This window comes from Simochromis diagramma, unplaced genomic scaffold, assembly GCF_900408965.1.
Source record: "Simochromis diagramma unplaced genomic scaffold, fSimDia1.1 OVJJ01000302.1, whole genome shotgun sequence".
Classification (NCBI taxonomy): Eukaryota; Metazoa; Chordata; class Actinopteri; order Cichliformes; family Cichlidae; genus Simochromis; species Simochromis diagramma.
In genome coordinates, this window is record NW_024386792.1 from 11,116,825 (window position 1) to 11,133,068 (window position 16,244).

Sequence of the window (16,244 nt, forward strand, 5' to 3'; positions counted from 1 at the left end):
TTCCACTTTGCAGTAATACCACTTCCAGTTGATCGTGGAATAGCTATGAGAGCACAAAATTCACAAACTGACTTGTTGCAATGGTGGCATCTCATTACAGTTCCACACTCAAATTCATTGAGCTCTTTACGTTCTCAAATGTTTGCGAGGCTGCTGCATGGTTAGGTGCTTGTATTCTGAGTCGTATTCATTATCACACATTGCACATTCAAAACATACTTTCAGTTCAAAAGATATTTTATTTTACTGTTATGACTTCATTAAATCTTTATCAGTTTGGCAATGTATGATAAAATGTATTATAATTTACAGAGATATGCAAGATCATTACTTGCATGTGTGTTTTCTCTTAATAAGCACTTTATGTCTTCTCCTTTTTGTTGTGGACTGTGGCTTAGTAACAAGGAAGAGAGAATCTAGTTACAGGCCTTCTGAATTTTTAATGCTGCTGAGAGATAAACACAATGCTCGACCACTCTACAGATGGACAGAAGGGGAGAGGAGTACAGGGTGTCTAATTTATAGTCACCCCCTTTAGCCTGTTTGCTTCGATGCAAATTTACTTTTAAAGCAACACAGCTACTTTTGCCTTTATTTTTTCAAAGTCCTAAATTTCAACTTTTGAATATTGTATTCTCAGCTGGAACTGTGCGGTGGCTTAACTCCCATCTCAGAGAGGAGCACACGGGCTTCCTGCGACGACAATGACAGCCACACTCAGGTCAGCCTGGTAGCTGAAGCAGCCGAGGCTAACATCAACGCCACCGCTTCAAACTCAGAGGACAACAGCACCAGTCAGCTGTGTTACACGGTATGTTCAGCTAGACAAAATTAGCACCAGTCATAAAATGATATTTCTGCCATTGGACAGTACTTGATAAATGCTTTTTGCACACTTTATGGGGTAGAAAAATAATAGAGAGGTAGAGTTTGTCTATATTTGGGGTATTTGCACATTTATTTATTTGTCAGCAGAAAGCAGAAGAGGTTGTCTGGTTATTATGTGTCTGGATTAAATACAATTTTAAATAAAGTTTAAAATGTGTTATTTGGTCCTTGATCTTAATAATATTTTGTATAATCATAAGCAAAATCCTTTCAGGATGCTTGTCAATAAGTATTTGCATACTTGCAGTATTTGCATAGTATTTGCATATTTGCAGTGACACATACAGTGAAACTGCGGTGGTCTGGATCTGTCACAGAGGAAACATTGCTCATTACCATGCAAACCTGAGATTCTGTGGGTAGCCATTTTAGTTGCTCTGAAGGAGATTACCATGTCAGTGTGTGTTCGCTTCATTCACATTCTATAGTGGGGAGATTAGACCTGGCTGTATCAGTATTACTGGGTTGGGGATAGAGAAAAGTACTCGGTGTCACAGAGTTGTTCCTGCATTGTGGCCGCAGCTCAGTCCTATTGAGCTGGCCTTTTGTACTCTACTTTGCTTAATTACCAACAATTGCCTCTCAATGAAAAGTGCTTACTGCTTGCAGAGCTTTGGCACATGGTCGAACACAAGGACATAGAGTTTTGTCTCAGGCTCACGCATACACACAAGAGACTTGGAGCAAGTGTCAGTGTTTTCATCAAAGATGGGCTTGTTGCAAAAGGTAGCCTCAGAACTTCAGTGCTGCTTTTACTTTATGTAAAGATTCAAAGAAGATGTCTTTGTTGCCGTTTTTCTTTGTGAAGTGCCCAAGGGGACATTAAAACTTGAACTTTCTGCGTGTTTTACATTTAAGAGTAACTCCAAAGGCCTCAACCACAGAGAGTTACAGTAATAGCTCTTTGAAATAATTACTGTGTCATACAAGAATGCTGGTAGTGGTAATGATAATTTCACATTTCAGTGCCAGGTTATCTTTGCAACACAATTCCTTGTTGAAGTCTTGATGGTGTTGGCTGTGAAGGGTCCATTTCATTTCTTCTCAGACACCACTGTCAGGTTGACATCGGTTCTTAGTGATATTAAGTGTCTTTACTGAACTGAGTCCCATTAAAGATGCTGCATATACTGACGGACACTAGATTAGGTAAACCTTTCCAGCACCAGGTTGGATTGGTGGTTACCCTGTGATCATCAAGGGATGGACATGATTAGTGATAATACTCAAGGAAGGATGTGAGTTTTAAATGATGCTTAATTGGTACTAAAAATACCCCATACAGTTAGATCTCAATTAATCAAGGCAGGGTGGACCTTTCGTGATGTTTACGCCAAATTCTGACCCTGCCATGTGAATGTCAAAGCAAAAATCGAGACTCTTTAAACCAGGAAACATGTTTCCAGTCTTCTGTTGGTGAACCTATGTGAACTGAAGTCTCAGTTTCCTGTTCTTGGCTGACAGGAGGGGTACTCAGTGTGGCCTTCTGCTGCAGAAGGCCATCTTCTCCAAGGTTTAAAATGTTCTCCATTCTTCTCTTTTGCATACTTTGGTTGTAACGGGTGGTTATTTGAGTTGCTGTGGCCTTCCTATGAGCTTGGCCATTCTCCTATGACCTCTGGTTTGAAAAGGCATTTTCACACAGAGAACTGCCACTCCTCCTATATCTCCTTATATTTTATATATATATATATATATATATATATATATATATATATATATATATATATATATATATATATGTGTATGTGTATATGTGTATATGTATATTTTCTCATTGTCTGACCATTATCTATAAACCCCAGAGATGCTATGTGGGAAAACCCCAGTAGTAGCAGTTTCCTAAATACCTGTCTGACACCAACAATCATGACAGATTCAGATGATTTGATGATTGTGTGACTATGTCATTAACACCACCAGCAGGTCAGTTTTCACCCATTTACTGGATGAATCACCCAAACAATTTGGTGTCTAGGACAAAACATTCACCAAACGCCTGCAAAATTATTGACCTTTCGATCAGCCTCCACTTCACTTTGTGTTTAGTTGTTTTAAAAGATGTTAGACTGCTAGTGTGCCAAACTTGAACACTGAAAAGTTGGTGAATATAAATCTGTTAACACTGTCGTTGTTAGCGTGGAGCTGTGCTGCATTATTGTTCACTAGCATGAAAACACACTTTTATGCTCTCACTCACCCATGCCCCCTTGTCACTCTCTCTCTCTCTCTCTCTCTCTCTGGAACACCAGCTGCATCATCGCTTCACCAACATGGACGATGACGACATGCAGCAGCCGCCACCTCTGCCCCCCCGCACCAGCTTTGAGAGGACAATCACTGTTGTGCGGGGCAATCGTAGCCTTGGTATGTTCTCCGTCTTTCTCATGGTGGTGCTGTCTTGGTGTGTGTACATCGCAGGCATGGCGATAATGACACTAATAGGAGGCGGTGATGACGACTGCCCTGAAGAGGAATGATGAAGCAATGTGTTCCTCATTCCTGAGAAAAATATGATCCGTGTGTGTACCGCATGTGTGTGTGTGTTTGAGGTACGAAGCAATGAAGTGTCATAAAAGAGAATGAAAACGTAACATTGATTTAAAAAATGACATATTAATTTGAATGTTGATCCTAATATATGATTATATTTTTTATACTCCAGTTTTGAGACTGCATTGTCTTAACTGCTCCAAGAGAAAGTCTGATGTTTGGCTCTTCAAACACAGGAGGTGAACAAAGAGTGCAAAGCAGTTCTGCTCTATGCAAAGTATAAGGAAACAAAGTCATTTGTATTCTCCAAACGTGCTAATAAGGCACCACACTATGTGTGTGAGTGTGTGTGTGTGTGTGAGAAAGTTTGAAATTATGCAAATGTTCACAGGTAGAGAATGTCAAGGTCATAACCTACAGTCTGTGTCTGTGTGTTGCACCACTGTATTCTTTGGTTTTTACCTGTTTAAAAATATTGTAGATCCTCTTACTGAGATATTTATTGAAGTTCTGTCTTCTGGATATCCAAGTATGGAGGGTTTGCATATTTAGTTTGTTTCTGGTTTTGTGAATTTACGTATGTTTGATCTGAGGCAAAAGCCTCAGCATAGACAGGGTTACAGTGTTTATCCATAAGGCTTGAATATGGACTTATTTTTATGAGCAATGGTGATGTAGTGCAACATTTTTTGTGCTACTTTACCAATTTTTCCAATAGGTGCCATGTGCAATGCGATCCATGACTATGACTTTTTACCCAAGTGAGACATGCACATACCGTATATGGCTGCTTCGTGCTAGAGTTTGGATATTCTTTAGAGCAGGTTGTCAAAGAAAAAGGTTCGATGGTGTGAAAAGGGTTTTTTTCTTGCCTTGCTCATCTAAAACATGACGATAAACAGCCAATTTAGTGGTTGCTTATTCCTGGCGTGAACCAGTTGGTGTGAATTTGTTTGACTTACTTTTTGATGAGGTTTAGATTTCCATGTAGAATATTTCATTTGGATTTTACCGTAACGTATTTTAAGCATTGTTTTGGCAGAGTTTGTAATGTTTAAATCTGTCTGGTTAGAGTGTCATAGTATTGAGCACATTTAAAACATTCACCATAATTTCTTTGAATGTCTTTAAAACATGTGTCTTCTGTTTGTCCTGTCAAAATCGGTAGCTATGTCTTCTGTTGACTGTATTCCATGCACTATGATTGTATTGTAATTTGAATGTAATAAGAAAAAGACAATAAACTATTTATATGATGAAAAAATAAGCACAAAGTCATTTCTTTGACGAATTTCAAATTATGTACGACCATAGTGTTGTGGATTGTAGTTAGATAGCAACGTAGTACGCCAGCAGCTATAGACCAGACTGCCTAATTCGTTGCAGGCTGGCTGGCTTCCCTTTCTGTGGTTTGTGTATGTGCGTGCATGGGCCTGTGTGTGTGTGGACGCCTGATTTACCTGCTTCTGTCTGTTTGCATTAATGAAGTGTTTGTGTAATCCTCCTAGTGTCCAAACTGATAATGCCAAAGTCGGGTGTTTATGTGACAGGCATGTGTTACTCGTCAGTCACCTGTGCCCTCTGCCCTCTGTGGATGTGAGTGCGCATGACGCTCTTTGTGCACCTTTTGTGGGTGTGACTGTGAGGGATGATGCTGTGTAAATGTCAAGCATTTGTAGCCATGTTTGTGTGCTAATCTGCCTAGTGTCTGTCTTGATTATGCTGATTATACCACTGTCAGGTGTTTGTTTGGGCGACTGTCTCTCTGTTTGGCATGCATTCAAAGCAGCCTTAGCCAGCCCTCCGTTCACCTGTGCTTTTGTGTGCCTGTGTGTGTGTGTGTGTGTGTGTGTGTGTGTGTGTTAATGTGCGTGTTGGCAGGGATGACAGTGAGTGCTATCAAGGACGGTTCAGGCATGCTGGTGCGCAGTGTGGTCCAGGGGGGGGGCTGTTAGCCAGGATGGCAGGCTCGGGGTGGGGGACGCCATCTTGGCCATCAATGGAGAATCTACCTCCAACCTGACCAGCGCCAAGGCCAGGGCCATGCTCCGCAGGCACTCCGTCATAGGTCCAGAAATGAGGTAAGGAGACAGTCACATCCCCGCAGCCCACCAGAAAACATGGTCAAGCTCAACAAAAGTGCTAAAGCACTCTAGGGCTTTTTTTTTTTACTGTACATAACAGAGCCCCTTTTTTCTCAATAATCCTTAATCCCTAAACAAACACACTGTTTGACTGGCTGTGCAGTACTGTTTACATCCTTTACAGTTTTTCAAGTGCTGCTTGAACCTTTGGATTTCTTATACTTAGTAATTGTGCTTGCAAAATTATTTTGACGATTGTGGCTCGAGTAGAGTAAGTATATTAAGAAACTAATTACATTTCTGAAGGTCTCTTGACAAAAAAAAGAGAAGACTTGATCTTACAGCAGAAATATCCCAGGTGCAAATGAAAAAATGAACTACTTGTATCAAGCTGTCTCAGTTTCTTGCTCCAGGTGGGGTGTTAGGTATTTTGTGGTACAGTGACCTACTGGGACATTTTAATAAAAACAAAGAGCCATTGTTCTTGTGAAATGCCAAATTATCTCTTTTTAAAGAGCACTCACAAAAATATATTCAATATGGCTAATTAGACCTCTATTCAAGTTAAAACTGGGCTAAGTCACCACAAAAGAACCTCTGAAATTGAGGAAGATGTAGCTTCTCGACCTTAATGTAGCAAAACTGTCAGATCATTACGATAGTCAAGCACATGCTCTAGTACACATGCCCACACAGTCCCCAGTGCAGGTCATCCACGAGAAGTAAAAAAACCTGAGTGGACAGTGCTACTCTTTTTTTTACCCCTAAAAACGACTCACCTAAAGTATACACAAAACCTAAGAAATACAGACATTGCTGTTCTGCTTATTTCTTTCACTAACAGAAATAAGCTACTACAGTTTTCCTGCAGACTTTAATAAGACTGAAAGTGTATTGCAACTACAGCTGATGTCATCTTGTAGACTTCAGGTAGCAGGTTTAACACACTTTCACACAGGCTTCATTTGTCAGGTTTGGAAACTACATCGTTGTTTTATAACGTCTATAAATACTAAAAAAACAGGGAAAAAAATCAATAACTACATGTTTAGTTTTTCACACTTTTTTACACTTTATTTTAAAGCCTAAAGCTACCCATGGCAGCTAGCTTTACTTGATTTAGCTGTCTTATTTTTTTTACATTACATTCAGTACAGCTTTTTGAGATTACTTTTTATTTCATTTTACTCCAAATTACAATAACTGTATTTTTTGAATTGCTTATTTTGATGTTTTAATATTTTTGCACAGTGTAAAAGGCACAAAAAAAGTCTTGATGCTTGCTCAATCATCCAGGTAAAGAAATATCAAAAAGTTGATACGTCCAGATGAACAGAATCATCTTTCTGGGATGTACAGGGATTTTTTTTTAGAACTGTACATTTTTTAAATTACATTTGAATTTTTCTGCATTTACAAAATCTTTACTATCACATCCAAATTGTGGTCAGGTACAGCAGATTATTTTTGCTTCATCCAAAGTTGTGTCAGTGTCATACAGATAAAAGGAATCCCAAAGTCACTCAAACAAAGCTTCAGAAGTCCTTTGTGGGGAACAGGCTTTTATGATACAGCAGCAAGATTGAAGGCACTCTTGATTAAAACGCATACAACCTCCCACAAGGGGTATTTAGAGGACTAAAGGAACAAGATTCTCTGGGATGATTCTCCTGCACATTTCTAAGCACCATCTCTGTTGAGCACTAGACACTGCTTATTACTTATCACCTGTCTAAAACCAGTGACAAGGCAACACGCTGTGTGTGCTTCTCAGCTAAATACAGAGATGTTCCAAATGTAAGTGACTTGAGTTTAGGGCAGTGATTCATCTTTCTGCTCAACAATGATCTGAAACAGACAGCCATGATAGCACTAGTGTGGTTTCAGGTCAGGTCAAGGACAGTCTTTAAGTTTAGCCTAAAACCACTTCAATATCTGTGGAGAAAGTTCAAGATGACTGAAGTTGCTTGAGAAATCTGCCAGAAAAAATGGGATAACTGCCCAGACCCAGCTGTGTAGCAATCCAGCGTACAACTTAGACTTACCCTAAAATCTGAAATACTTGAGGCTATAAACTGCTGCCAGAGGGATTCCTTCATATTTCTAAATTAAAGATCAGAAAATGTTTGTGCGAGATTTTAGTTGTTGATCTTCCATTTGCAAAAATGTCTAAAATATGTTTTATGGTTTTATCATTCTCAGTTATTGAGTATGTAGTGTATGCATACACAACAGAGAGGCTCCAAGTGTAAGTGATCTTAGTTTGGTGCAACGACTTACCTTTCTGCACAACAATGAACGGAGGCATACAGCCGAGGCAGCATTAGCATGGCTTCAGGTCAAGCACAGGGCAGTCGTGGAATCATCAAACCAAAGTTCTGGCTCAGCCCACATATGCATTTGTGTAGAAAATTGAAGATGACTGAAAGAGCTTGAGAACCCTGTCAGGAAGGTTGGGATAACTGCCCAGATCAAGCTGTGTAGCAAACTAGCTGACTAAAGACTTACCCAAAAACACTCGAGGCTGTAGTTGCTGCCAAAGGGAATATTCATAGTTCTAAATTAAAGATCAGAATGCTTTAATATTTTTCACTTTTTGATTTTCAGTTTGCAAAAATGTCTAAAATATATCTTGATACATGCTCAATCATCCAGGTAAGTAAATCCCATTCTGTTCATCTGGACGTAGTGTTTTCACGTTTTCAATGGGAGAAACGTTTCGTTACTCGTGACTGACTGCAGGTTTCCCCAACCTTATAAACAGTACATTTGCACAATAACTGAAACCAGCCTGCTGACTGAACAACAGGCTGTGAGGTCAGTTCCTTGATCATTAATATGCAAATTGTCATGACCATTGATCAACAAACACCTATTAATGCCCATGAGTATATTAATGATATAAACAATGCTCCATCCAATATAAGTTTTATGTTATATCTGCCCGTAATTAACGGTATTTTTAATTACCACAATGTTTCTGTAAAGCTTAATCCACCATTCAATATTATTTTTGATTAAGATGCCAAATTACATTTATTTACTTGCGTTTCTAAAGAGAAAACATGTGACGCTTGAATTGATACATTTCTGACTGAAGTCCAGTGTTCTCAGATTTTGGTATAAAAATGTGCGTTCAGCTGGTTATTTGCCAAATAACTAACAATATAATTATTAGTTTTAAACACTTTCTGAATTATTTGTGTTTTCTTGTTTTGTGATAGGTGGTTTAATACATTCGTTAAACAAGGCAGATACCCAATTTAGGTTTTCGGATTTTCAAAAGTTTTTCAGGCACCACTAAATAAAGAAAACTGTTTGTTTACTTAAAACTTGTGGTTCAAGGCCTCAGGCAATTACCAAAACTATAAAGTGAGTGTTTTTCCCAACTGAAGAGACCCTAGCGGGTTACAGTAGTTACTTAATGCAATTATTTGCGTTGCATTTATGTGCACTTTCCGTGCTGTCGTAGTTTAAAGACAGTTTTCTTTGAGAAACAAGAAAACCAAAGGTATTCGTTTGGAGAGAATGTGGAACGGTCTTTTGGGAATGTTGAGAACAACTGCTGAAAAAGTAATTGACTACCATGCATATATGTTAGATCTACCCATGCAAAATGTAACAGCCTGCATCTGCAATGTGTACAAGCATGTCATCAATATCATCATCTCTGCAGTCACATGACTTTGACCGCATCATCACCTATAAATGATCTCGTCTCACTTTGGATCTCCATTACCACCTTGTTTTTTTTGACACTGCAGTCATAGCTGACTGAGGCAGTGCAGTCATGTTAGATTAGATTAGGTGATGAAATTTTAAAGATTGCCTAAGGGGAAATTGGATAAATTATTACTTGTTCTAACATCAGCAGTTATGGCTCCACATTGGCAATGCTTGTTTGGCTGATTGGAGATGTGCTCCACCCCCACCACCCCACTGCCCTGCAGAACACCCACTCACTTTCTCCCAGTCTCTCTCTCTCCCTCCCTCTCTCTCTTCCGCTCTGTGTTGCATTTATGGGCACACACATACAAACATTAACACACATACCAGCCTTTCAATGGTCTAACCTCCAAAAACACCTTTTCCTGCTATGGGAAATATCTCTGAATAATTCATCACTCATCTCACCTTGAACAGTGTGCTTCTGAATAAAAGAACGTTTTAAAGAGCCTCTCATAGATGCGCACACAATACACACGCGGACGAATACCCACACGCGTTTTGGCTTTCTCTATCATATACACACAAAAACACTCATCAGTATACACATACCGTGTGCTCACACTGCCTACTCCTAAACAGCACTTCAGATAAACTAAGAGCGAGTGGAGGCAGATGAGTTGCTTTGGCAGCCTCAGAATAAGACACATAGACGGGTGAGGGCTTGTCACCATCAAACTGCCTCCTTTCAGACAAGACAGGCTGTCCACATGGCTCAGTCACAACAGCTTAGTGTAGACTACCGTGTTCAATCTACCACCCTGAATGAAACATAGAAATTGGCTTTTTCAGCAGATTCAAAAAGCATGTCTGCTAGTAGCATCACACCGTGTAAAAAGAAGAAAAATAAAAGTGGGAGGAGGGGGCTGAATGATGTCCTTGACATCTTTTACAGCATGGCTTAGGCAGATCTGGGATTATGTAAAACAAAAACGCTGAGAAGATTTTTCCATTTTTCAGATGGAACGGGACACGTCCGTATTTTCAGAGCTTTAAATATCGTTTGACCGACAACTTCAGTTTTTGTTGTGGATTAGAGGTTGTTTGTAAAAGAAAAAAAAAATTTATGTATGACATACAAAAAGGGTATGTTTTTAGTTGCTTAGCTATTATGTGGTATTTGTCCATCAATATGGCTTAATTTGTCTTCAGTTCTATGTTAAATTGTCAACAAGTAAAACTGTCTGAATAGTGGGGTTTTTTGTTGTTAGTGCTGTTGCCTCACAGCAAGCAGGTCTGGGGTTTGAATTCACTGGCTAGCTAGGACCTGTTTGTGGGGAGTTTTCTTGTCTACAGTTGCCTCCCACAGTCCAAAGCCATGCGTGGGTTTAGGTTAATTGGCAATTCTAAATCAGCTGCAGGTGATTGCAAGTGTGAATGCTTGTCCATCTTTCCACGTTAGCCTCTATCTATGATAAACTGGTGACCTGTCCAGGAGGTACCCCACTTTTTCCCTATGACAGCCAGGATAGTCTCCAGGCAAAATGATGGATGTACAGTGTTTTTTGACAAAATGGACACCTTACAAGGAAGCAAAATTTCTGAGAACAGCCCCTCTCCCCTATATTCTTTAGCCTAAATTGACTCAGACATGTCTCCGTGCTTGTAGGCAAGCTAGCTGGCTAATAGTCCAAGCTCCTTGACAGCAGAAGCGGTTAATTTGCATCCTGAGAGAAGTGAGTGATTTCATGAAGACTGCCATGATTTGTCAGTTTCTGTTTGGCAAAGGATGAAACAGCGAGTAGCACATTTCTTTGCAGTTTTATTGGCTCTGGTTTGCGTGTCCTGCTTTGATACCACTGAGCAATCACATAAGACTTAAAGCTGGAAAATAAACTAAAGACTTCTGGAAGTCACCACATCTAGCTTCTTTATAAACTTAAAACAAAAAATCTATAACTTAATCTCTTTTAATAACTTAACTAATTGACACATTTTGTTTTATCTGTTATCCTTTGTGTGGATTTTGGACACACTGTTTCCCCCTGCATGAGCTTTATGCTTAGCTAAGCTGGAGGTTGCTTAAAAATCCTCTTTATAGAAATGAAAATGTTACTAAACTCATCTTATCTTGATAAGGCAGTGAATAAGAGTCATTTTAAAAACTTGCCATTACTTCAGTGGATAAAATGCAATTATTGTCTTATTCAACTGATATTTAATTTATGATTTATAGAAATCTCTCACTACTGGGACTGTTTTGTCATTCCTTAAGAACCCATTGCTCATTCTTTGGTGAAGAAGTAAAGCAAATGTGCTGCTGAGAAAACAGTGTTGATAAAACTTAAGTAAATAATGTTTATAATGCTTTCACCCCGTTCCCACACTTCTTTTCCCACATTCCCCTACCCCCAGTATAACCTATGTCCCAGCCCACCAGGTGGATGAACACCGTACTCGACTGTGTTTGCCCCCTCTGGCATCAGTTGCAACAGAAAGCCCCTCTTCCTCACCCACTCTAGCGACTGCTTCTCCGGAGCCAGCAGCGGACCCAGCTGGATCCTCGAGTCACCCGGCTTTGTCTATGCTCAAGCTTTCTTCCTCACTCAAGTTTAAAGCCACAACTCCGGATCCAACTTCAATCAGATCTTCTGCATCCTTCAGAACTCCTCATAAAGACCCGGTCACAGTTCCAACCATCAGCCCAGCCTCAGACACGAGGTAATATAAGAGCCAGAGGTCTTAGCCTATTATTTACGGTCACCTAATCCCTTCCCAGTTCCCAGAGTGCAAGATAAACCTGTCTAAAGGTTTATTAGACTTCAAGGCTCCAGTTTTATTACAAGTTGATACATTTGCTGCAGGGAATTCAGACTAAGAAATAGCTATACATTCTTTAACACTTTAACCATAGGCTTTTGATTGCTGTAGCAGCTATGGTTTTATTACTGTAACACATCATTCAGTTGCCCAGCTGCTTAAGTCATGCTAATGATCTGAATTATGATCTGACACTTTAATTAACCGTATCCATGAGGAAACAATTGTTTTCAGAATGCAGCCAGCTCAGTGTGAGTCTCCTCCAGCACGTATTTTCTCTTCTTCATTCTTCTGTGTTGTAAAGGCAAAAGCTTCTCTCACTGTCGAATCTCTGAGTTATATTTAGCTGTTCGCTTATGGATCTCAGTGCTGACTGTCAGCGAAAATGAATTGTTTCGCTTCTGTCTGTCCCTGCTTTCACTCTGTCTTCGTACCTCTGCCTTTCTCCTCCCTCCCTCACTCCCATTTTTCTCTACAGCCTTTTCTTCGCTCTTATCTTTCAATGTGTTGTCTTTGTTTCTTTCTCTGTGTGTGCTTACATCTGTCTTTCATTTCTTTCGCACTCTCAGTCATCTTGCACTGGTGTTTTTCTCTTCACCTCATTTTCCCTCTCCTCCCTGCCTGGCGTCTATCCCCCTTCTCCTCGCTCCTCTTTCAGCCCTGGTGGAACCATTTGTTCTGCCCTCTTCTGTAACTTAACTGGCTATAGGCTCCTGCTGTGCAGATAGCACCACTATCACTCACATCCATGTGCTTATTACAGCCCTCCACCGTTAAACATATTCATGAAAAATTCTCTGCTTTTGTACCTTTTTCTTCCACTTTTGCAGTATATGTGTGTGTGCATATATATATATATATATATATATATATATATTAGGGGTGCAATGATACACAAAATTCACGGTTCAATTCGGTTCGATACTTTGGTGTCACGGTTCGATATTTTTTCGATACAAAAAAAAATGTTCATGCCTTTTTAATTTGTCATTTATTAAAATTATAAATATATATTTTAACTCAAAAGTACAGTTTTTAAATTTAATGTTGCTGAAACAAAAGTAATTAAAAAAATAAATATATCTCAGGGCTCTCAAAATTTCAAAATCCCTGGTAGCCCTTCGGGCAGGGACTCTTCAGTTTTTGGTAGCCCAAAATAAATGTAAGTAGCCCGAATAAAAAAGAGAGCAATTTTTTGATTGATGTTTGTTTCCTGTTTTTTCCTTTACAATATTATACATTAAATGTATAATATTGTAAAGGAAACAAAACATTAATCAAAAAATTGTTGAAAAACAAATTACAACATTGTATAAAAATTACAATCATCAACTCAAATACTTGGTTCTAATTGAACAGAAATTTCTATGAACTTGTAAGAACTGTGTAGGACATGAATCAGTCTGTGTCAGATCCTGAATTTGAAATTTCCACTGAAGTCACAGGGTAAGAGACAAGTGGAACCAAGATCTAGGCCATTTGCTTTTTGAAGTTTGCAAAGACTGCTAAATTTTGCCAGTGGTAGTTCACTCTTTGCAACATAGTACGCTGTTCTAAACAGATTTTTCAGGTTTATTTTTAGTATGTTATTTGCAATTGGTGTTTGTTCTGGGAAAGATATTGCAGACTGAGCAGTAATGCATTTCTTGCATTTCTCATGGCTTCTAATGGGGGCCTTTCTTAAAATGACTGGTCCCAGTAACAAAGGCGCTTGTCGACTCAGAAATCGAGAGAAAAACAACAACACACCCGGCAGAACATTATGTTATTTACACGGGTGCACATAAGTGGTCCGCATGTGCGCATTCGCTGTCAAAATAAAAGACGCGCACCAGATAAGAAGTTGCAACGCGCGTTTGCGTCCATATAAAAAGCACTGTTTTTGTCCGCTAGAGTGGGATTTTCACGGCACATTCCGCACCACATCTCTGTGCGTTCATCATTTGTTTGAAGCCAGCTCACCTCCTGCAACCACTTTTCCGAGAATACGCACTTCTTTTGTGGTTCGGACTCCTTCTGACATTTCTTTGGAGGTAGAGGAACACCAAAGTAATTGCTTAAAGGAGCTTCTTCGACATCTTTAAGAGTTCTAAACAAATGTCTGTCCTCCTCCAGAAAATCTTATGTATGCAAACACGCGTTGCAACTTCATATCTTGTGCGCGGTTTTTTTTGGGGGGGTTTTTTGACAGCGAATGCGCACCTGCGGACCACTTATGTGCAGCCCCGGTTATTTAGCTCGTCATATTGCAGCCACAGAAATTCTTTTGTCCATGAAACCATAAAGCTGCACTTTCTTTTTGCCTTATAGTCTGATTTGTCATAACTTTTCCGTTTTGTGGTAAGCTTTTCTTTGGCTGTCACTTCTTCACCCTGACCTGTCTTATTTGGCTCAGCAGAACTAAAATATATATCCTGCTGCTTTTACACACACACACACACATAACGGTCAGCGATTCTCTGCGCGATCAACCTCTCATATGTTTAAGCTTGCTGCGGGAGATTTCACTTGTCATGTTTGCATAGTAAGCTAACGATTGATAAGATGATGTCAGAGGAATTGGTGCGCAAATTATCATCACTCACCAATCAATACTGTCGCTCTCTAGTGATTTTGCGAGCCCTGTATCTGATTGAGGAATCACTCATCTTTGGAAAAGAGAGTTTATTACAGAGAAATGGCTCTTTCCAAAATAAAAGCTATACTATACGCTTCTTCTGGGCTATATTCTCAGCAGCATATTGTAGCTGGTCAGGGCTGTTCGGGGTTCTGTTTGTACAGTTATGTTTTGTTTATGTTGCCATAGTGACGGGTGACGCCCTCTCGCTGCGACGGTGTGTCCTTCCGGGGTCAGAGGGCGCTCTGTGTGTTGTTGTTGTTGTTGCTGTGCGGTTGCCGCGCTGAGCAGTTAGCTAGTGGCAGTGTTCTTCTGCAGATGTCAATAAACGGCTGTGCTCCCTGGCTAGCTCACGGGAAGCAAGACCAAACGACACCTCCGTCTCCTCGTTGTCTGAGCTCGCCACATTGGTGTCAGAAGTGGGATGATGGTGGCACCCCATGTTCTGACCCGAGTGACTTTCCCCCCGCCGGTCGTGACCGGCCGGTGCGCCAAAAGAAGGCACCTGGACATTTGCAAAGTGGAAGCAAAAAACAAGCGCAAATTCAAATGCGATTTCAATATGTCACATATTGACAGTGGCTCACCGATGCCAATGACATAATTACCCAGCTACATTTCCGAAAGAATGCAAAAGCATTGACATAGATTTTTCCTTCCTACAATAGCCCGACGGGCAGGGCAGAAATAGATCTTGGTAGTACGACTGGAAAAATCGCTAGCCCCGGGACGTCGGGCTAGCGATTTTGCAAGCCCTGTGTTACAGGCATGGCCCTTTAAGGATGAAGCCTGATGGGAAATGTATTCGGGATGTGTGTAGCGGGACTGCCTGGTGTGTGTGTGAAGAGAGAGAGCGGAGAAGGGGAAAAAGTAACGGTTAGCTACAGAGGAGACGAAAAGAAAATAAATAAAAGGAATATAATAACTCCCTCGACAGCCAGAGTTGTGTCGGCGATGCTCACTGTGAGTAAACTGTTTCAACCCACTGTACGCGGTGTTCGTGCCTTAGAGAAGAAATAAAGTTCGGTGAAGCAGTTTCCTACGCCTCCTTCGATCTTTTTGCTAGCGGAGTTGACCTGTATAGTAAGCTGTTGCCGGCTACGAGTCAGTTACGGAACCTTCAAGTAACTGCCAGAGGTTTTCTTACTATGGTTCGGGGCCGCGGATCTGGCGCGGTAACGCCTGTATCTGATTGAGGAATCACTCATCTTTGGAAAAGAGAGTTTATTACAGAGAAATGGCTCTTTCCAAAGTAAAAGCTATACTATATGCTTCTTCTGGGCTATATTCTCAGCAGCATATTGTAGCGGGTCAGGGCTGTTCACGGTTCTGTTTGTACAGTTATGTTTTGTTTATGTTGCCATAGTGACGGGTGACGCCCTCTCGCTGAGACGGTGTGTCCTTCCGGGGTCAGAGGGCGCCCTGTGTGTTGTTGTTGTTGTTGCTGTGCGGTTGCCGCACTGAGCAGTTAGCTAGCGGCAGTGTTCTTCTGCAGATGTCAATAAACGGCTGTGCTCCCTGGCTAGCTCACGGGAAGCAAGACCAAACGACACCTCCGTCTCCTCGTTGTCTGAGCTCGCCACATTGGTGTCAGAAGTGGGATGATGGTGGCACCCCATGTTCTGACCCGAGTGACCCCGGCCGGTGCGCCAAAAGAAGGCACCTGGACATTTGCA

At 40.6% G+C, this 16,244-nt stretch overlaps 1 protein-coding gene across 1 annotated transcript in view; it reads left to right on the forward strand.

Annotated features, from left to right (window-relative positions):
* The window catches only part of si:dkey-92j12.5 (multiple PDZ domain protein), a 50,765-nt gene that overhangs the window by 14,179 nt on the left and 20,342 nt on the right, over positions 1–16,244 (forward strand). The window contains 5 exon segments of the mRNA XM_040024424.1: positions 641–811; positions 3,141–3,255; positions 5,263–5,318; positions 5,320–5,462; positions 11,547–11,852. Coding sequence (XP_039880358.1) covers positions 641–811; positions 3,141–3,255; positions 5,263–5,318; positions 5,320–5,462; positions 11,547–11,852 — 791 coding nt within the window.